Source organism: Fusarium tjaetaba (genome assembly GCF_013396195.1).
Source record: "Fusarium tjaetaba strain NRRL 66243 chromosome Unknown NRRL66243_c0000085, whole genome shotgun sequence".
NCBI lineage: Eukaryota > Fungi > Ascomycota > Sordariomycetes > Hypocreales > Nectriaceae > Fusarium > Fusarium tjaetaba.
Genome location: NW_023501281.1, coordinates 33,805 through 55,002, shown reverse-complemented (window position 1 = coordinate 55,002; position 21,198 = coordinate 33,805). Strand labels below are relative to the sequence as shown.

Genomic DNA, 21,198 nt, shown 5'->3' with positions numbered 1-21,198 from the left:
CTAGAATACATGCAAAAGCGACCACCACCAACGAATGACGAGATACAAGCTTACAGAACTTATCTGAGCCATAGGCAGATTTTGATAGACGAAGAAACTCAATTCCTTGGTGCGTCAGACCTCCTCGCCCTATCACACGGGACGGCAACAAATGTTCCTGGAGTCAATCAAGCACCGCCTGCCCCTCCCATTGTTCCTCTGAGAACTCTCGTAAACGGGTTCTCTATGAGTTTTCTTTGTTTAGGGGTATTACTGATGGTTCTTCCTGATCTCATAACCCGGCTGGTCATGTTGGTCTGTTATGGTGTGCTGGTAACTACGATATTATCGACTACCGGACATCTCAGACGACTGAGACAACTGTTCGAAGGCTAAAAGGGACATTTCCTTTAGACTTTCAGCTCGAAGGTTTCAAGTGAAGCCCTTCTCATGGTAGGCGGTTGGAAGGACTTGATAACAGGAGAGGTCAATACCCAAATGCTAGGATTGCGGATTTATTTTTCTCTTTGTACGATGGTGGGCAGAATATGAGCTCATAATTTTATATTTGAGGACATAAGAAACTAATTGCAATGAGAGCATCAGGATAAGACATATATCATGAAATTTGTGTACGAGTAAAGACCTTTTCCACAATTCCCTGCAGCGGACATGGACAGCGATTTGGCGTCTGCTAATATCCAACCGGGCGAATGGTTTAGTGGTATAATACTCCCTTAGCATAATTCACCTGAATAATCTGGGAGTGGTCCAGGGTTCGATTCCCTGTTCGTCCACTCAAAATGGTTAGAATCCATCATTATATCCTCTTTTTTTTCTTTAACTATATAGTTTACCCTATACATTCGAGATCCTGTTCATAGTGCCTCAATACTTTACATAATGACGCAGTAGAATAATATTGTTTTTAAACACTTGCATAGGTACAATGCTTATTTGGCAACAACTCCAATCGCAATTAATGCTCTCGAGGTCTTGGTGTGAAAATGTTGTAGGCAGATGCAAAAGACCCTGAGACATACCGTTTTACCACAGAACCCACTCTTTCGCTTAGACAAACCTCAACCTGTCCTCCCGATGCCAACAGAATTGCATATAGGTACTTTGCATAACTCTTCTCGGAGACTGCCTGTCCTTCATCGGGTACTCACTCTGAAGCACATGCAAGTGACACGACACAAGTGGATTGTCCAGACACGTGTTGGAGAGACAATAGCACAGCCTAGGTATGTGAGATTACCATGGGTCTTGTTGAAGCATCGTATTCATGCTGAGCGATGGGACCCGCATGTTGTTCAGCAGATTTCGTGAGTCTAAACTGAGGACAATATAGCAAAAGTTGCTGGGAGAAGATGCGAATCGTTAATCTATCTCAGACAGATATGGCTTATGTTGTGTGTAGAAATGCGAGATGCCGCTGCGGTTGCAACGTAGGACAGGGCCCGCAGTCTCGCACATTCATGCAGAGAATGAATGTCTTTGAATTTCAGTGGCAAGAGTGATTAGACATGAGCTGTAAAACACAATGCTGTTGACCGAGGTCAAGTATGTGGGCAGCAGTTCCTTATGTTAGGGATCAGTTTCGATGAGCAGAGTTACAGTGCAGAGCTGCTTTGAAGACTTGTATATTTCTGACGCTTGATAGCTACATCGAAGGCTTGGATAACTATGTATATGACTGTAGGAACTTGAACCAATTTGTGTATAAGTAGCTACCTGAGAACGTGCAGGGCTCCCAAGAAACCCACTGGCATATACCAGCAACAGATACAACAACACTCATTCGAGCAACCAAATAGAAAACTCTCAAGAAATGACGCCCAGAAATATCAAACCATCGTTAAGTTCTCGCCCCGGCAGCTATGGCTATTGTTAAGGCCCTTTATGAAGGGACTTTGTGACTCAACCTCCAGCTCAGGGGCAAACACCAAAAGCGCGATGGGATGCCTCAACACCACGTAGTGCAACAAAGAGTCGGTACCACCAAATAACGGCTGTTGCTTTAGCATTCTATCAGTATCCATAGTTACCTACATGCACTAATTACTATGTTACCTATTCATCCCTATTGTTGTCGAATCGTTGCCCCTTGAAACCATAACTCGCCAGCTGCTCGTCACTGCGAAGGTCCGTCACTGTCAACGGACTGACACTTGCAGCCAACCTAACGCAGGGGCCTCTGCTATTGTTTACCTCGGCCTCGAGGTAGAAAAGGAATCCTCTCGTCATTTGATTTTTCCACTTCTCTTCTTCTCTTCTTCACCCTCCCTCTCATCTTCTCTTCACTGCATCGATCGTGCACCTCAACACCCTTTTGCATTATCCTTCGCATACAGTCACTTGAACTACAATATCTTCCAAACATCAACCTGTGAGTCGTCATTCAACTTTGTATTTGCAGTCTGTGCGTCTTTTGAAGCATTCTGCACTTGTGCTCCGTCACCTCCGCCGCTTTTCTCACACACGCATCTCGCGCTCTCCTCTCCTCTCCTCTCCTCCACCGCGCCTCACAGAACACTTGCTAATCTCTCCGATAATCAACAGACTCACTACCTTCGCAATGGCTGTTCTCAAGCTCAAGGCTGTCGCCACCATTCTGGCTTTCTGTGCTGCCTCTGTCGCCGCAACTGGGGGCGAGACTGCTACTTGTCTGTGTTCGTAACCTCATAGGTCTCGTGGTATTATATTTGCACTAACACTTGCCCAGCTGCTCATACCACCACTGAAACTGCTGTGACTGATTCTGGTTATACAGTCTCTGACGGTATGCATTTCTATTACCTTTGACATGGCATATGCTGACTGATGGTAGGTACTACTGTCTCTACTATCAACATCTGCACTGTCACCCACGAGACCCAGTGCAATCAAGTCACCTCCGTGCCCTACAGCATCGCGATGCAGCCTTCCTCTGCCGCCGAAATCCCCCCTGCTCTCACTGGAGGTACTCCTCCTGGCAGCTCCGCTATCTCCGTCGGCGCCCAGGGTACCTCTGCTTCCACCGAGGCCATTCCTCCTGCTGAACAGACTGGATCTCCGTCTACTGATGTCCCTGTTATTCCTATCCCCTCCTCCTCCGGTCCCAGCTACGTCTCTGGACCTGGTTCTGCCTCTGGTAAGCAGGAAACCAACCCTGGCCCTACCAACTCCGCCAGTGTCGAGAACCCTTCCCCTTCTGCTGTCAACAGTGTCACCGATGTGCCCGGCGTCCAGACCACCACCGCCGCCTACGGATCCTCCGTCTCTGACACCGCTGTCGTCGTGACTGACTCGGAGACCCGGTACGAGTCCGTTGTCTCTGGCACTGCCACAGACACTTACCCTTCCTCTGCCGAGGAGACCGACGAGAGCACTCCTACCGGCACCCCTGGTGTCACTGCCAGCGCAGCAGCTAAGATGCTTGCTCCTGGTGCCGCACTCGCCATCGCTGGCATGCTCATTGCTGTCATCTTCTAAGACAAAACTTCTATCATGCTTTCACATGCATTCATCATGCTCACTCTATACTCGGATATATCTTTCACGCTAGAGAGAAACGGATAGTGTTGGATGGTTTGACATGGAAATATCAATGGTCGTTGGTCTAAGAGCCTGCAGCAAGTAGAATGATGGCACGTACAGGATTGTTATGGATTTTCTGGCTTGTCGGAACCGAGTGAGGGACTTAATACGCGCTGTGCTGTACCTAGGTACTCTGAAAAGAACTCGGATTTGCTACCATCATATGTGTCTTTATTGTACGCCGTGAAACTATCCAAACTAGTGTGCTAAGACTGACCTCTCTAGGTATGCGCCGTCACGTGGAAACCCTTTATGTCCTGATATCTTTACTCTTTGACATGACATACAGGGCAGCCCCCTTTCATCTTATCCTTCAGTAATCGCGCTCTCATCACCTTCATGCCTATGGAGTACCGACTTCCCTCCTCAGAGCCATTGCCTAAATCAACATCCACTTTCTTGTTCCCATGCAACATCTCCAGGAGATGACTCACGTGAAACACATGCCCACAAGCATACCCAACTAATGTTTCCATCTCGAACTCTGTAAATGGTTCATGACATCTTGCGCAGTGTCCCGGTTTCGGCACTCTGTGATCATGGGCCGTAGATGGGTGAGAAGGGTTGGGTTCTGGGTTGTCGGGGTCCGTGGAAACATCCTTCACTTGTATATCCACATGTTCCTGTTCCTGAATAACTACCTCGAACTTGATACCCTTACGTTGACCAGCTCGAAGCTCGTTCTGCGCCGTGGCAACCTCGCTGCGAAGGACTCTTGCAACGCCCGAACTAATACTGTACTGGATCTCGTGTTCCTTCATCATGTGCGTAAGCCCCTCCCGGAGACCCTCAATCTCAAGTCCCTCAGGAATTCGCTGCACTACAGTAATTGGGTTGATAGCTGTACCGACTTGCTCCAGCAGACCTCGAATGAAGCTGGGTTTGTCCATGCTGTATTTAAGTAGGTCTTCCCATAGGTCAGGGTCGTCCTGTTCTTTAGCAAACTCAATTGCTTTGTGAACATTCTTTAGACGATCGATGATGAGGTACAGAGCTCGTTTCATTTGGCCCGTTTTAGAGTATAGAAACACGAGCTCGTCATAGTATGAGAACGTCTCACACTCTTGAACAGCCTACATTTAGTCAGTATTTTTTTTTTTGGGAAGGAGAGAGGGAGAGAGGGCTTCAGGCTACCTTTTCAAATGTATAGGAGACTGAAGTCTTCAGGTACTGCATAAGCAACGCCCGGTCGAAAGTCGCAAACAAATGTACAGCCAAATCCGCGAAGTTGTCAACCAAAGATTGACTGTCCATCACCAGCCGGTCCACATTCTCTCCACTATGTTCCTGAATGCCATCGCCCTTCCATAGACCTCGGAAATAGAAGTATATGTAAAGGTTGAGCTTCTTGGAGAGTAGTTGCTCCACCACAATATCTGGGCGCAGGAGGCCATGCTGAGCTTCGTCAACGAGCAGTGTGATGGCTTCTGATGTCGCTTCATCAAGCTCCTCTGCTGTCATTTCGTTGACTTTACCCGACGGAACTCTGAGGCCAATGAAGCTAGGAATATCGTCTTCAACAGCTTCTGCAAGGTGGTTGTCTCTAATCAACCTGAAAGCCGAATCCGCATCATGGAGCTTGATATAGCATTTGAGAGCCTCGCGATGTCGTCCATTGGCCTCGTGTAACCTTGCCAAGCTCTCTATTACGATCCTCCAGTCTCGCCCCTTTTCCCCTTCGTCGAGGCTGTCTTCGCGCACGTCTCGATACTTGAGCTGGTTCTCCAGCGCAGTTGTGATTGTTTTTATGTCGAAAAGCTCAGGTGACCAACGATCCAATAGCTCCCTAAACCTTGGCTTGTCGTTTTGAATATAATGGCCAAGTACAACTTCATAAATAGTCGAAGGAAGGGGCGGATGCATGGGCTCTGTGGGAATGTAGTCCGTGATAGCATCGAATTTCTTCGCACCAGCAAATGTCCAAACCCACTTCTCCCATCTGTCAGGCGTCTTGAGCACCTGGCCACACACTTTACCAGCAGATGCCCAGTTATTCTCTTCAATAAGCTCTTGTATCCAGAGTTCTCCGATACGCCTTTTCTCTCGCTCTGCCGAAGAATAGAAATCTCGCAGTTGCGAATCGACGACAGATTCGTCATCATTGAATTCGTCACTAGGCTCCTGGTTCAGTGTGGGAGTCAAAGGAGTACCATCATTAGCCCTTTCGTTTAGCGGTGCCATGATCTCCGGGTGTTCATCGAGTAACTCCCAGGCACGCTGGTAGTGTTGGCGCTCTAGAAGCCATCCCAAATGATCACTTAGATCTCGTCTGGTCGCGAGAATGCAGTCATACGGACTATGTATGAAGATCTTCACGCCTGGTTTGACAAGACCAGAATGAACGGTGGGGGAAAGTCTTTGATTGGTGCCGGGTCGAATCGTCCCTGCCGTACTCCCTACGAGACTAGAATCATCACCGCTCCCTCGGCTACGAATACTAGCCCCGGAACTGAATAGGGAGCGAGGGTTGATGGCCGCATTCCACATATCCGTGCCGATCCCGGCGATCGCCTCCAGAGCGCCCCGAGATGAAGCGATTGCAGACGCAGCATTGCGTGCAGGCAAAACGCCTAAGTGGTAATCACCTGATGACAATCTCTCGTAACGACTGACGCTCAAACTGTCTTTGTCGGCTTCGGCCTGGGAGTTGAGATCGATAAGGCGGAGTTCAGGCGGCTGGTTATTCTGTCGGCGGCGAACACCGCCAGAGGGCTCGCTTCCTGTTGAAGGATTGGATTTATGCTTTTTGTTTGGCGAGTTTGAAACCAATCCGGAATCCTCATCCTCGTCCTCGTCCTCGTCTTCAGGCAAGCAATACGCGAGTACTAACAAAAGGTTGTGGGTATATAACGAAATGCCGGAAATGATGCAATCCATCCGAAGTCTGTGTCAGGTCAGCTTTAACTCAAGGATGCCATATTCACTGCCAAACTTACATTTTAACAATTTCGGCACGCCCGACAGTCTTCTCGCCAGCGTGCCGGCCGACACCGACGCCTCCTGGATGAACGTGTATGATCCATATCGTCCCACCCCAACCTACAAGCAACCGCTCGATATTCTTCTTGCCCATTACAGCCTGTTCTCTGAGCTTGTGTGCAGCAGGAGATAGCCCTTTATCAACATTGCTCTGGTCAGATTCATCCACTTCAACAGCTTGTTCATCGATCCATTCAACGCGGCCTTTCCATACACTTGCCATGGTCTCCCATTCATCAGTTTGTGGGCGATCAATGTGTCCAACTCGTTTCCATGCATCTTCTATATCTGCGCTCTCGAGGTGGAGCTTTGACCGCATAATTTTGATTCCATGTTCATTGAGCCAGACCACATATTTCCCAGACAGGGACCATTTAATAGTGCTGATAGCTCCTTCGCCAGAGTGTAAGATAGTGTCTTTGCCACTATTGCTGCCAAGTCCCATACTACCCAGCCAGCCGGAAGCTGTGGCCGCAGCAGTTCCAGTTGTTGTCGAGGTACTGCGACCCGGACCACCTCCGGCGGTAAGAATGAGCTGACCAGCAAGCCCTCCTGACAAATAGGTACGATCTGTCTTGAATTCTGGCGACAGAGCCACAGCTTGAACGGGCCGGGCAAAGTTCCGCAGCTGGACATCCTTCATATCAATAAGAGACTGCACACAGACATTGCCATCCAAAGAGGAAGTCGCCACATAAATATCGTTAGATGGCGTCCTGGGGATTTGTGACGCTTCGCGGGGTCTTCTGAAGGCTGCCGCCGGAGATGCATCGGCTTGGCGGCCAGAGGAGACAGTAGCGTTGCTGGATGTAGTATGCCTTGGCGCTGCTTCCGGCTTCTTCTCAGTTGGCAAAGGGGGAGGGTACGGAGATATTGATATAGAGGTAACTGAGGCTGAGTGCGCATGGTATACTCTCATGGATTGGAACATGGGGAGCTGAACAATGTGCTGGCCCGGAATTAGTGAGAGTCGCGTTGACCACCTGTCCAAGACTTACGATATTGCCATTATGCGTTCCAACTATCTGGATAGACATTAGCAAGCTGACATGCCCCGACACAAACGTAACCTACCATTTTATCTCCCGCGACAAGAAACGCGCTAGTTGCATCGCCGTTTCGATACACTCCGTTAAGGTGTTGAGTTAACCGAGCATATTTGAGTCTTGGTTCCTCATCCTCATCATCATCCTCCTCATCATCTTCGTCGTCGTCGTCGTCTTCATCGTCAGCTTCATCGTCATCGTCGTCATCTTCCTCCTCTTCTCCATTGTCTTCATCGCGGCCCGACTTTTTATCATTACTTTCCTCATTCTTTACATCTCTGCCTTCGGTACCCCCTTCCTTGCCCATCGCATCTCCTGATTCAACATCTTTCTCGTGCGCGACATCATCGGTAACTTTGTTTTCTACAAGCGGGAACGTTTCGTTGGCGGCTATTGCTGGCTCATGCTCCGACGGTTGGGCATCGGTATCGCGCGCCAACTCATGGCTCGGTTGCGGTGACTGCTCCGTCATTTCAATGACAACAATGATATCATTCTGGAAAGCTATAAAACCCGGAACGAGAGCGTTTGTATGTGTTGGTAAGTTGCTGGGTTGTTCTAAGTAGTTGTTGAGAGCCCTGGCCCAAAGCTATGACAGCTTCCAAAGGTCCGATGCGCAAAAGGTCGGTAGAGGTACCTTGTACCTTGCAGCTACGTCACGAGGCAGTGGAGCTTCAACTAAGGTAAGTAGCCCCACCATCTAACTTAGCACTCATGATAGGCAGGACCAGGGCACTTCGCGGGGCGCAGTGCACCACTGACAGATCCAACATAAAGTAAACAATATCTTGACGCGCAGCAAAATATATTCAAATCTCTCTCCTTCCTCAAGAGACGACCGACCATCATTTTCTTCTCGAGAAACCATTGGTAATTCCTTGAAGGACCGCTTGTTTCTCGACGCGCTGAAGCAGCTTATGGCGGGCATTGAAACATGGCGACGGTGAAGTCCCTGGGGTTGCACCAGCCCTCAGGGCTTCAACATGCCATTAACGAACAATTGTTACCGCCGAATCCACCCCCAACGTCCTATACATGGGATATTTCAACAGAGGATCGATTTGATGGGGACCTCGAAGATGAAATCCTTTCGACGGAACACTGCGTCATATGGTGTCGAGGTGGAATATTTCGAAAGACCTTCAGATTCGAACTCGAAAAAGAACCTGTCGTACAGGCTCTCCTAGCATACTTTCCGGCTTCCAAGGACGACAAATCTACGCAAGAGGAAGAGGCACAATCGGATCAGCGACCCGCTTTGTCTAAAGCGTTGGTTGTCTTCCTCAAGACACAGGCGCACATATATTTCCTCTCTGGCACCAGCCATATTGTCCATATGCCATTCGAAGTTGAAACAGCATTCGCAGGCCCAGTTGGAGTTATTATTCAACGAAAGCAAAAAGCTGAGAGTGTTGCGCCAATCTCCTTCAAGTTCCCTCGAGTGCCGCCGAATTCCTTCGTCTCTTCGCAGTTGACAGCATTCAATAGCTCTCAACTGACCGCGTTTTCTGTGGAAGGCCTTGGGAAACCGAAAGCACTTCCACTTCGTCTGAGCTCGACTTTAGATAACCTTTGGGAAGCTCCGCTGGAACAACCCGAGTCCCGCTGGCCACGCCTTGTTTCATTGACTGACCCGCTGCTGGAGTTGGGACTGGTCGTCACAAACCAAGAGCCCCAAAATGGCAAAAGCTTAAGGCAGACAGCAACTAAGAAGCTGGCATTCCTCGATTCAGCTGAAGAAGTTCTCCATGTGGAAGAGGTCAAGATTCCTGGCGCCTTGACACAAGATCTAAGTCAACCTCTGATCATTGCGGTGACAATCAACCGCGAAACTAGTGAATACACTGTCTGGCGCCTCACGTACCTGCAGCATGAAGACCGTTTTCTTGCTCGACAGAAAGATGCTAAATCAAAGACTGCCCGGCGTCGTAGTTCCATGCCTCCTGCCTTTGCTAGTACTCCTGGCACACCTGTCCAGCCCAACCTGCGAGAAAGCTTTGGAGCACCTCTTCCAGGAAAGCGGCCGAGAAAGAGTGAGCGCCTTGAAAAGCCCATGATTGACCTTGTGTCATCATTAGAACAACAAGACAAGGAAGGCAGTGGTGTTGCGCGGAGGAGCTCTCGTAGGGTCAGCTCCATGTTGGCGAGAGCGGACTTGTCTGCGTCGCATGAAAGAGCCATATTGCCAGATCAGCCGCTGTTATCCAGTCATGTCGGGGCTAGGAGGCATGAATCACAAGGAAGCCATGCACGCCTTAGTGCCAACTACGCCCATCAGATTCATCCTAGTCTGAGTAGTCTGTTAGCGGCACCTTTCTATGAAGGCCTCGACGAAGGGTTTCACAACATGGGTCTAGACGATCATGAGTTTGATGGGCTACAGCATGAAATACTGTTTACTAAACTTCACAGCGTACCTATGAATAATTCCAATGTTCGATACTCGGATCAGCCAGCCCGAACCCAAACCAAGGTCTTCATCTTGGTGGCGCCTCCATTTGCAATCGACGGCCATGACCAAAGCCAACTTCTCATTGGCATTCAGGATGCTACCGAGAGACGTCTTCAGCTTCTCACACTGGAGCTGGGTATTCAGCGTGGGACTAATATGGGCACCAAGCAAGGGAAGAAGAACAAACCCGACAGTACAACCGTCGTAGCCACTGTTGTTGACAGACGGCATGCTCAAAATGTCGTTGACTCTTGCAAACTAATGGACGGTGACCATTCTGCGATTCTAATCCTGTCGGAATCGATGGATGGCCGGCACGAACTAAGTACCCAGGCACCGTGGAGTGTCCTTACAAAAGTCTCGCTTTCACTTCTTTTTGTCGATAACACTAGGAGTTTGCAATATCGTGGCAGAGTTGTGGACCGTGATGTTACTCAGAGAAAGTCCGAGGTTATTGACCTCAGTAATGGCAGCATTGTCGGTGTACGGCATCCGCGACAAGGTGGCATTGTTGATGTTGTCGATGCTGAGGGTCGCCTTCACGAGCTCCGTATCCAGCTCGAACCGCGGTCACCTCACGTTCGGAGAGTCCTGGACGTTTGTCGTAGTATTCTGCCACATGCACTTGGTGAACACATCTTCGCTGGCTGGCTTCACTGTATGCAATGGATGGGAGGCCACGGCGAGACAAATACCGATATCGAATGGCCTGCGATGACCGTCCTCCTTTTGTCTTTGTTTCTGAGTCTCGGCCGGACTGGCACAAAGCCTTTACAGAAAACTCGACAACTTCCTCGAAGAAGAAGGCACCCTTCGGGGACTTTTGGCTCGATCAGAGAATCGGAGGATTGGAGATACTTGGAAAAAGCCGAGACTTCAAATTCGTTAGGGTGTCCAACTTGGATGATGAATGGAGGTTGGCAGTGGGCGCTGGATGAAGATGGGGACGATTCTGGAGACGAAACTCCATCTACAACTTTCGTTTCGAAACATACGTCTATGGCCAAAGAGTATATGGCCTCTATACTAGGCGAAACGGCATTCGGAGCCGCTGGTTATATGCCAACCTCACTTGGCAAAAGCGTGGAGAGCCGCCGCAAGGTTGCTGTTGATGTGTTTATGGGTTTGCACCTACTTCTCGAGGAGCAAAAACTTGATATCATGACACCAGAATTCAGATCTCCTGGCCGTGCTGATCTCCGAGTCATTATGTGTCAAATTGCTCGATGGCTCAGGTGGCCCAGCTTCATCGCTATATATGAGGCGGGTATACAAGAAGACGTTGATCAACGTCATGATTCCGGTATGTTCTTGAACCATCATTGTGATACAAAGCTAACCATTAGATGAGATCTCAATCTGAGGCCTGCAATCCCTCAGCCACCCGTAAGGCCAGATGTCGTCAACTGGATTCAATCACGTCTCACTGGAGAACGGAGGGTTCCTTACATCACCCCAGCGGATGTTTATTACGCTGGCTCCCAATTGTCCGAAGCGGAAAAGTCACAGGACAGGCGATGGGAGTCTATTCTCCCAAGAACACTTATGTTTAAGCAATTCTTCAAATTCATGAAACCAAGCACGAGTGCAGTTCAGATGGTGGAAGCTATGAGGGATGCCGGAATTACACCATTAATTCTTGATACCCTCCCGGAGGCCATTCTTACACCTTTACGTGATGCCATTTCATTGTGTCAACCGCACCCACCGACCTCCTGGTCCAAGGACCTCCTCGAATTGGTTGACCGCCGGGATATCAGTCTCATTCTCGCTCCTGGGAAGCAAGCTAAACCAAGCGCTTCCAAGATTCTAGTAAGATTTCAACCCAGTCTTCACGGACCACCACTTACAAGCATTAGACACCGACACACAATGCCACTTGGGATTACAAACTGCTTTGTCAAAGTGTCGACGAATCAAACAATACCGGATACGATGATGGTGAAGGAACGGAACGTCAAGCCATCATTCGCTCCTTATTCAAAGAAGATCGTCGCCTTAACGAAGCTCAAGATTTACTTTCCACCCATAAGGCAAGACTGGTTCGACTCGATCCCCACCCAAGTTGGCCAGAGAGCGAATATCTTGAGAAGCAAAAGGAGCTCGTAACAAGAATTGCAACAGGCACTTTGGCAATTCCTGCAGGCCGGGCTTTGCTATACTATAGCCTTCGCTACCCTTTGATCACGCAGAAGTTTCATATTGGTGGATTTAACCTCAATTGCATTGTAAAACCAACAAACACCACGGTGGGTGTAGACAAATCACAGTTCTCAGAAGAGAAGGTTTGCTGGGGCTTCTTTCACCAAGGCGTCGCAGCTGGGTTAGCTATTTCTCCCCAGGCCCAAGGTATCGATACATCATGGATTCTTTACAACAAACCTGGTCAAGATCTCAACAATCGACATGCTGGTTTCCTCCTTGCTCTCGGCCTGAACGGCCATTTGAAAGATGTCGCAAAATGGGTTGCGTTCAAATATCTGACACCAAAACATACAATGACCTCCATCGGGTTACTTCTGGGTCTGGCAGCATCTTACATGGGTACAATGGATTCGTTGATTACTCGCCTACTTTCCGTTCATGCCACGAGGATGTTGCCTCGTGGAGCGGCAGAATTGAATCTGTCCCCCCTAACGCAGACTTCCGGTATAATGGGCATCGGCTTACTATATGCCAACAGTCAACACCGGCGAATGAGTGAGATTATGCTCTCTGAAATTGAGCATATTGACGAAGAGGATGAAGAAGAGCCCCTGAGAAGCGAATGCTACCGATTGGCAGCTGGATTTGCTCTCGGATTCATCAACCTAGGCAAAGGCAATGATCTAAAGGGATTGCATGACATGAGACTCACAGAAAAACTCATTTCTCATGCTACAACAGCTAAAAACATCGAAATAGTTCATATTCTGGACCGAGCAGCTGCTGGCGCAGTCATGGCCCTGGCTCTCATCTACATGAAGTCAGAAGATCAGATCGTCGCGCGCAAGATCGACATACCCAACTCGGTCTTGCAATTTGACTACATTCGTCCTGATATTCTTCTCTTGCGGACCTTGACGAAGAATCTAATCATGTGGTCCAAGATTGAGCCGACATTTGCTTGGATTCGTAAGAACCTACCACGTCCTTATCGTTCCCAGTTCAAGCTACAGTCAACAACAAAACTGCAGTCAACTGATATGGCATTCCACAGCATAGTGGCTGGTCTCTGCTTCTCTATTGCACTGCGCTTCTCTGGCAGCGCATCTCCTAAAGTCCGGGATCTTCTACTTTATTATTTGGATCAGTTCATGCGTATCGCACAGATACCATCCACTGCAAGCATGCATCCCAATGGTACTCCGCCATATGATGAAGAACTAACACGAACCAATGCACGCATGTGTCAAGACATCGTTGCCATATCTGCGTCCATTGTCATGGCCGGAACAGGTGATGTTCCTGTCCTGCGTCGTCTTCGTGCACTTCATGGTCGTGATGATCCTGAGACACCCTACGGTTCTCATCTTGCGGCTCATCTCGCGATCGGCGCTTTGTTCTTGGGATGCGGAACAGCAACTTTTGGCACCAGCAACCTCGCTATTGCTTCTCTATTGGTTGCATTTTACCCCATTTTCCCTACGAGTGTTATGGACAATCGATCTCATCTCCAAGCTCTTCGCCATTTCTGGGTTCTGGCTACAGAGCAGCGGTGTCTGGTCACAAAAGATGTTCTCACCGGCCAGCCAATCACTGTTCCTGTCCAAATAAGGATGCGTAAGAACACCTCTACTGAGCCGGTTCTGAATCGCACGGCTCCTTGCATCCTTCCACCAATAGACCAGATTGCTAGTCTGTCAACCACATGTGGACCCCAGTTCTGGGATGTGGAGCTTGACTTCTCTAACCCAGAGGTTAGAGCTGCTTTCCAAGACACCCAAAGCCTGTACCTCCGCAGGCGCCCACCGCGCGAAGGAGCGTTTGCTTCGACTCTTCGGGCACTTGGTAGGGACGAAAATGGCAAAGACCCTCTGGAATGGGTCTTTGGACTTGAGGGTCTCCGTGGTATCAGTTACGCCGAGCGAGCAGTAGTGCTCGAGCGAGGTGACGACACTCAGCACTCGAGCAGTGCTGTTGATGCAAGACTGGAGATGGCCAAGGGCATTGCAGAAGGCACAGATCGGGAGCGTCTGGAGGGAGCCAGGTTGCTGTTCGAATGGGCTTCTGTACGTGATCGACTACGAGACACCAACATGTTCGACAGTCAGGAGACCATCACAGAGTCACACGTACGTTGTGAAGGCGAAAGGGAAGATGGCCAAGATGCTACAGTGGAAGATGGGGGTGTTTGGTGGATGCGAGACAGTGTCGTCGAGAACTTGAAGGGCATGGTGTGGCTTGCGAGTCGTGAAGGTGAGCATTGACAACTGGCTGTAGTGAGGCAACACGCACGTACAGCATAGTTATGAACGCGTATACTGTGGGCAGGGCATTGGAGAGGAAAACAACAGGTGTGGTTATGAGCTACGAGAATAACGATAGAAAAGAATCTAGCTCGTAATAAGGAAAGCTTCATGGCTTTAGACCATTTATGAAAGTCTTCACAGAAATAATACATCCCGGCTCATATGGGAGTGCTTGCTTTCATTTCAACAATCAACTTAAATTCCATTATCCCCCTTGCCTCTTCCCTTTTCCGAGAACGCCATGCAATGCAAACCGCATCACCGGGGATATACAGGGCCTCTAAAACCGCCACTTCTTCCATTTGGCCCGTATTTGTTATTTTTGCCTCGTGCTCTATCTTTGTCTCCCCGTCTTATACTTTGCTTTATCCTGCTCATCCTCTGCAAAGACCAGCCTCCTTCTAAACTAAAGGGACGGCGTCTTGTTTCTCCCGGTAGCGGAGGGCGCAATCCTCTGGTCAAGGTATCTTGCCCCTCGCTTTGAATTGCATCGCGCCTTTTGAGCCGTTGCATAAAAGAAAACAGTCATATAAAAAGATCATTCGCAACTAGCTATGGTCTCTACTTTGAAACAGCAGCGTTGAGGACTTGTGTCCTGAAGAAGCCACCCTTAGTCTTCTCAATAACTTGCTGGTAGACGTTGTTAGGAGGGTGGTTCATCACAACGGTGCCATCTTGACTGTCGATCTTGGCGTCCAATCGAGTTTCACGGATCAGGTTGACAATCCACTTCTCACCATCATCGGGGTTCAGGCCGAGCTTGGCGCTAAGATCGCGGATGTTCATTCGGCTGAAGATCTTGCAATAGCTCTCACAGATGAGGTGTCGGGCAGCATCGACAAAGGCATCGGCGGAAGAAGCAAGGAAGAAGTCGCTGCGGCAGACCTCGGCGGCCATGGAGAGAGCCTCACGGGCAGCCTCGAAGTCGTGGGCGATGTAGAGGGCGTTGACAAACTGTGTGATAGGGTCGGTGTACTCGTAAGCTTCTTGTCGGACATAACGGATAATGTCCTTGATCTGCTTTTGTTGGATGGAGCTGTTGCGAGCACGGCCACGGCCGGTGATAACGGCAGCGATCAGATATCGCAGGATCCAGGGGCAAGAGGTTTGGATGGTGTTGATGTAAGGTGCGGAAAAGAACATATCCAAGATAGGTTCCCGAGCACCCTCCCAGTTGAAGAGAGGGAAAAGAGACCAGTGGAGCAACATCGTTCGGTGGTCGAGTTGGGCGCGGGGGTTGTTGAAGAGCTTAGAATCAATGTTTTCCCTAACGTTCTTGAGTTCGTCGACAGCAGACTCCCAGTTGGTCTGGAGGATCTCGGAGGCAAGCTTGCCCCAGGTGGCAGCAGAGACCTTATCATTATCGGTGGACAGGACTCGGAATTGGTAGAGCATATCGGCAGCGGGACCGTATTGGCCGCATCGGAACTGAAACTGACCAAAGTCGTAGAGAGCGTTGACCATTTCCATGGTGACCTGGTGAAAGCCTGTTAGATATTTTTAACCTTGGCAGCAGAGAGCTCTCAGCGACTTACTCCATGCTGGTTCTTGAGGAACTCCAAGTTGGCAACCTTGTCGCTTCGGAGTCCGTTGACGACCTCGTCCTGGGTCAAAAGATCGGCGATCTTGGCGGTAGCTTGCTCGTAGTTCTCCAGCTGTGAAAGCACATCCTGTCTCTTCTTGTTGTACTGCTCGGGGGCCTCTGATACACCATGAAGCTCGCAGTAGAGAGTCGCAACGTAATCGGTCATGTTTGTGTCCTCGAGGAGCTTAATCTTTCCGGAAAGAATCTCCTTTGCCTTGGCATCCTGGCCCTGCTCCTCGGCTCTCTCACTCTCGAACTGGATCAGAGGAAAGAGAAGATGTCGGCTCAGGTGCGGCGCAAGGCGGGGCATGATCGACGAGCCGTCGGCCGAGACGGCGTTGAGAACGTCCTCCATAGTGGGCGATGTCTTTGAGAAGAGGTAGTCGGTAAAGATCGGTCGGACGAGGGTTCGGTCGGAGAGGGCAGAAAAGTGACTCGCCGCAAAGGTCGTGATGATGGGTTTGATGGAGGGGCACGAACACCTCAGATTTTTGGTGAATTTCGCCAATCCACTCCGTGGTGTGGGGTTTCAGCTTATCGCACCGACCGTGAATTTACCGACGATTAGAGATAACAAGTCATGTGATCTCGAGATTTTCCATCAGCGGCAAGCTTTCTGGTATGTTTAGAGTGAGTGGACTGACAGACAGAGTGTGGCACGTTCAAGAGGTAATGAGCGAAATCAATTGAAACTGTAATTTGGGCATTACGTTGCATATCTCTCTTGGGTCTCTTGATCCGCGGTATCGCCAAAGCGAAGAACCTTGCGACGGAAAACAGCTCTATCCTCCATTCTCCCTCCAATACCTGACCGCACGATGAATTTCCTTACCTCTAGAGTCCTGTCAATAGGACGCCAGGCCCTTGCCCAGAAGCCAGCAATCTTCACACAACGAGCGTCTTACTCCGCGGCCACCACATCTTCAACGAACACCTTCAAAACACACGTATCATACAAGCCCAACCCTCTCCAACACCCCGTCAACCCCAATAGGAAGAACAAGATTCCATACAAGGATCGCCAACTCAAGCAACCGTTCGTCCCTCCAGCAGCAATCAAAAACATTGACAAACTCGGCGCAACCCTTCGCTACGTTGTTCGGCGGACGCCATCCTCCCAACTACCTGTATACCGCAAGTGGATGTCTGGTGGCAACCGCATGATCGTTATCATCAAAAAGATTGATGGAGACCGCTCCAAGTTTATCCAGGATTTGGCTAGGGACTTGGAGATTAAACCAGTGGATATTCGATTAAATCCTACAACACAGCACGTGGAGATCAAGGTATGCAATTCCAATATTGGAGCTCTCGACAGACAACTAATTGTTCTAGGGTCATGTCTACGATAAGGCAGTTGAGTGGATCCTGAAGACCGGCTTTTGAAGAGCCGGTCATGAGTGATGTACCAGTATACGGATTAGCCAGGTCTTATCCTTGACTAAACATATAGGAGGAATCAAAACTGTATCATATTGACCAGTCACCATCAGGGGCGACACAAGATGTACAATACATGTAGTAATGCGAGCGCATCATAGAAGCATATTTTTGTTTGTCCCTAATGTCTGAATTTGTTCACCATTCCAACTTCCTTTATACACCTGTACATAGACAAGCAGTTTCATCATCACCTGTCTTGTCCCCAAACCATCGACTCCAGAATGCAAGTCTAAACGAGAAGCGCACGCTTCAAATGACAAGACACCAATCCCATGTTTCTCAAAACACTAACATACAAGCTTGAAGATGCGGTAATGCTATAGATTTCGATCCAAAAATACAATCCCGGTGCGACTATCACCTCCCAAGGGCAAAAAAGGTTGAAAGTTTTTGCAGTACTTCATCCTTTGACCATTCAGCAGATTGCATTGACAGCGCTTCAAGCAAAGCATGAGGTGCTGGCATAGCTTTGGCGGGTATGGATGACGTTGGATCGTTGGGATCTCTGGCCTTCTCAGCAAGTCGTCTTAATAGAGCAACTGCAACAACGACGATATACACCAGCTCAGGGTCTTTTCGGGGTGCTGTTCGAGGACCTTGAACTTGGGGTTGCTCGTATAGTTGACTGAGCTCCCGGATAAGCCTGAATAGATTCTGGGCGAAATCATTGCCAGACGATAGCCAAGATTGGGCGACTCCGCTGTCATGGCCCGGAGCAAGTGAAGCTAGGATTTCAGCAGAAAGAAGCCCTTGCATCAAGAAAGGCTTTCTAACTTCGACGAGGGATGGGAGGTTAGGTTGTCTCGTCTGTGTCTTGGCCTTATCGGGTATGGGTGCTATGGCCAAGCCGAAGGCACGAGTAAGCAATTCATAAGGAGGGCTGCTGTTCGAGTCAAGTGCGAAGACAGCTTTGTAATGCCCCCGATTGGGTTCATCACGAGCTAGTAGCTTCGCAAGTGCATCGACAGCATGTGGCAGGTAGGCGTGCAAGCTTGGTTCGTATTGCGTAAAGTATAAGATTCCATCTGAGACTGTAGGGTTGGGCGCTGGGGCAAATGCCAGGAGAAACTGCAAGAGACAGAGAGCCTGTTCGCGTCCAGGTATCTCTACAGACCCTGCAATATTGGAGAGCAAAATTACAACATCCTTCATGAAATCGAGAGTATTGTTGTGTGATCGAAGAAGCATAGTTCGGGTACCGAGGTATCTTATGACAGCACAAACAAATTTGATAACAATCTCATCGGCAAGTACAGAATGGTTATCGTTCTGTTCGCCAGGGAACGAAAGGTTTCGAAGAATAGTTGTGACGCATATTAGACGATCAACGGCCCGGTCGAGCTCATACTCTTGAGTGCCAAACACAGGCAGATCCCGGACATTAAACCTTTCAAGACGACAGGCCCTCAAGACGTCTTCGTATGGTGATATTTGAATCTCATCGGAAACTTCGGCTGTATGCTCAGCCAGCATCTCCACTTGATCCTCGGCACATTCGATGAGAGCCTCTATTAGCTCGTCACAGTACCGAAGCTGAATAAAATGCAATTGGTTCATGGAGCACGATGCAGCTGCCAGTACGTCAAGGGCTAGGCGCGTCTCGCCATGAATCCCGCTCTGCAAACTCTTAGTAAGAGCACCGATGTCGATGTTCCCCAGTTCCTGAAGAGGAGGTACGTCAGGTTTCCAGCGTTCCAGTTCCGCTCCAAGTTTGCTAAACGCATTTAAATCAACGCCGCCAAATGTTGATAACTCGCGGGCACAAGGGCTGTACTCGTCAGTTTGAGGTGCGAGCCTAGGCATTTTTTCCACAACCGCAGGTGCTGCTGAGGCTTGACGTCCTTCATTTTGTGACATGCTTCCAGCCCTGCGGGTTGCTGGGGAGGGGGCGCCAGGGAACTCTGGCACAGCAGAAGCGTCGATCGTTTGCGATAATGTGCGATTTTGACCTGGCATCACTGGAGGCTGCGGCTGCATCTGAGGCTGGGGTGTGGAAAATCCGTTAACTGGAGGCTGTCCTGGTTGCATTTGCTTCATGGGAGTTTGTTGCATTTGAGCTGGAGGCCCAGATTGGCCCATGGCTCCAGGGGTCATCTGTTGTCCAGGTTGCATCTGCTTCTGGGGAGTAGCTTGTCCCATGAGTGTGCCTGGAGTTTGTGGCTGTTGTGGTTGCTGTTGGGATTGTTGCTGTTGCTGTTGCATCATCCTTTGCTTCTGTTGTTGAGCGATCCACACTTCCTCGAACTTATAAAGGTTGCGTTCATAGATCGTCTTCAACGTCTGCGGGACAATGGGATTCTGGGGTGGCAAGCCAAGCATCTGAGCAACATGGGGCCAGCCGTTAGGGGTTGTAGTTGCCTGCTTATATCCTCCCTTATTCTGAACCGCTTGAAACAACACCATGAGATTAACTGGTCTGTCCATCACCATGGGATTAGGATCCAATTGCAAGCCTTTTGAGTTCATTAGTGTCGTAAGATTCTTCATAAATTGCTCAGGATTCACGTTAGCCATCATCCTCTGCTGAGGCCTCATGCCTCCTTGTTGCATCTGGCCATTGGGCATTCCAGGTACTGGCTTATTAGGCATCATACCGCGGCCCATATTTTGCGCCTGCATCTGTGCTTGGATTTGAGTATTGCCTTGCAGTTGTTGTTGCAATCTCATCTGATAGGCGGCCATCTTCTGCGCGTCCGCCATGCCCGGGCGTTGAGGAGTTTGTTGCCCTTGTGGCTGCTGGCCTTGTTGTTGTGGTGTGCCCTGTTGTTGTTGACCCTGCTGCATTTGAGGGGGAAACATATTGCCTTGCATCTGGCCCATGTGTTGCGGCATTTGACCCATCTGCTGCGCCATCATTTGGTTGCCGGACATCGCATTCGGATTTGGTGAAGGTCGCGCGTTCGAAGGTGATGGGGCAAAGTTTGGGTTGAAACCTTGGGCCATATTTTGCATATAGGGGTTTGGCTGAGGAGTGCCATGTTCGGACGGTATCGGTGATGTCTGAGGGTTGAATTGCTGACCACTGGGAGAGAATGGGTGTGGTGACGCGGTCGCGACCCGTTGAGGAACACTTCCTGGTCGCATTTGGTTGCTCATTATCGGAGAGGGGCTCGCATTGGCGGAACCATTAGGTTGAAGATGAGAAAATTGTCCAGGGTTTTGCTGAACAGCGCCGGGTTGGAAGCCTCCAGCAAATGGTTGTTGCTGCGGCGTCTCAGAGCGCGACGTTGGGAGCATTCCGGGATTTTGGCTTGGAGACCCAGCGAGGCTATCCTCGCGAGGACGAGGCCGCTTCGATGGAATAACGGGATTGGTCTGGTATACAGGATTCTGAAAAGATGGTGAAGCATTGCGCATGGAGCCAGGGCCATTAGCCATGGCGCCGCCCATTTGCTGATTAAACTGAGCAGGATTGAATTGGCCCGGATTAGCCATGAAAGCGGAAGGATCCATCATGCTACCGGCAGCGTTAGAGTCGTTCATGTGTGGAAAGCCGTTGCCATTGTGGTTGGGGACGGCGTCGTTCATCCAGGTGCTCATGGCGATCGACCCAACAGGCTATGCGCGACGGAGTTAGCGATCAGCAGGCACGCGAAAAGCGTCCATGGAGGAGCGCCAAGAAGACGAGGATACAATGACGGAAGGCTGAGATAGGAAGCGATGAGTGGGAGATGAGGCAGT

At 49.6% G+C, this 21,198-nt stretch overlaps 6 protein-coding genes across 6 annotated transcripts; 3 read left to right on the top strand and 3 right to left on the bottom strand.

The window, feature by feature from the left end:
* Window positions 1-2,560: 2,560 nt before the first annotated feature.
* Window positions 2,561-3,456, top strand: FTJAE_4381 (uncharacterized protein; the record flags this gene model as incomplete). The annotated part of the gene is made up of 3 exons (XM_037350779.1): window positions 2,561-2,654; window positions 2,708-2,764; window positions 2,813-3,456. 3 exons carry the CDS (start codon window positions 2,561-2,563, stop codon window positions 3,454-3,456), a joined length of 795 nt encoding a protein of 264 aa, XP_037208514.1.
* Window positions 3,457-3,904: 448 nt separating this feature from the next.
* Window positions 3,905-8,058, bottom strand: FTJAE_4380 (vacuolar assembly protein; the record flags this gene model as incomplete). Its single annotated transcript, XM_037350778.1, has 6 exons — window positions 3,905-3,940; window positions 3,996-4,634; window positions 4,696-6,445; window positions 6,498-7,489; window positions 7,539-7,565; window positions 7,615-8,058. 6 exons carry the CDS (start codon window positions 8,056-8,058, stop codon window positions 3,905-3,907), a joined length of 3,888 nt encoding a protein of 1,295 aa, XP_037208513.1.
* A 462-nt stretch (window positions 8,059-8,520) lies between these two features.
* On the top strand, window positions 8,521-14,447 carry FTJAE_4379 (anaphase-promoting complex subunit 1; the record flags this gene model as incomplete). The annotated part of the gene is made up of 3 exons (XM_037350776.1): window positions 8,521-11,341; window positions 11,390-11,850; window positions 11,898-14,447. The coding sequence occupies 3 exons, from the start codon at window positions 8,521-8,523 to the stop codon at window positions 14,445-14,447; spliced, it is 5,832 nt and encodes a 1,943-aa protein (XP_037208512.1).
* Window positions 14,448-15,050: 603 nt separating this feature from the next.
* FTJAE_4378 (eukaryotic translation initiation factor 3 subunit E) lies at window positions 15,051-16,429 on the bottom strand (the record flags this gene model as incomplete). Its single annotated transcript, XM_037350775.1, has 2 exons — window positions 15,051-15,965; window positions 16,025-16,429. The coding sequence occupies 2 exons, from the start codon at window positions 16,427-16,429 to the stop codon at window positions 15,051-15,053; spliced, it is 1,320 nt and encodes a 439-aa protein (XP_037208511.1).
* A 463-nt stretch (window positions 16,430-16,892) lies between these two features.
* On the top strand, window positions 16,893-17,460 carry FTJAE_4377 (mitochondrial large ribosomal subunit l49; the record flags this gene model as incomplete). The annotated part of the gene is made up of 2 exons (XM_037350774.1): window positions 16,893-17,360; window positions 17,410-17,460. 2 exons carry the CDS (start codon window positions 16,893-16,895, stop codon window positions 17,458-17,460), a joined length of 519 nt encoding a protein of 172 aa, XP_037208510.1.
* A 414-nt stretch (window positions 17,461-17,874) lies between these two features.
* FTJAE_4376 (SWI1-like protein) lies at window positions 17,875-21,057 on the bottom strand (the record flags this gene model as incomplete). Its single annotated transcript, XM_037350773.1, has 1 exon — window positions 17,875-21,057. The coding sequence occupies one exon, from the start codon at window positions 21,055-21,057 to the stop codon at window positions 17,875-17,877; it is 3,183 nt and encodes a 1,060-aa protein (XP_037208509.1).
* Between the last annotated feature and the right edge of the window lie 141 nt (window positions 21,058-21,198).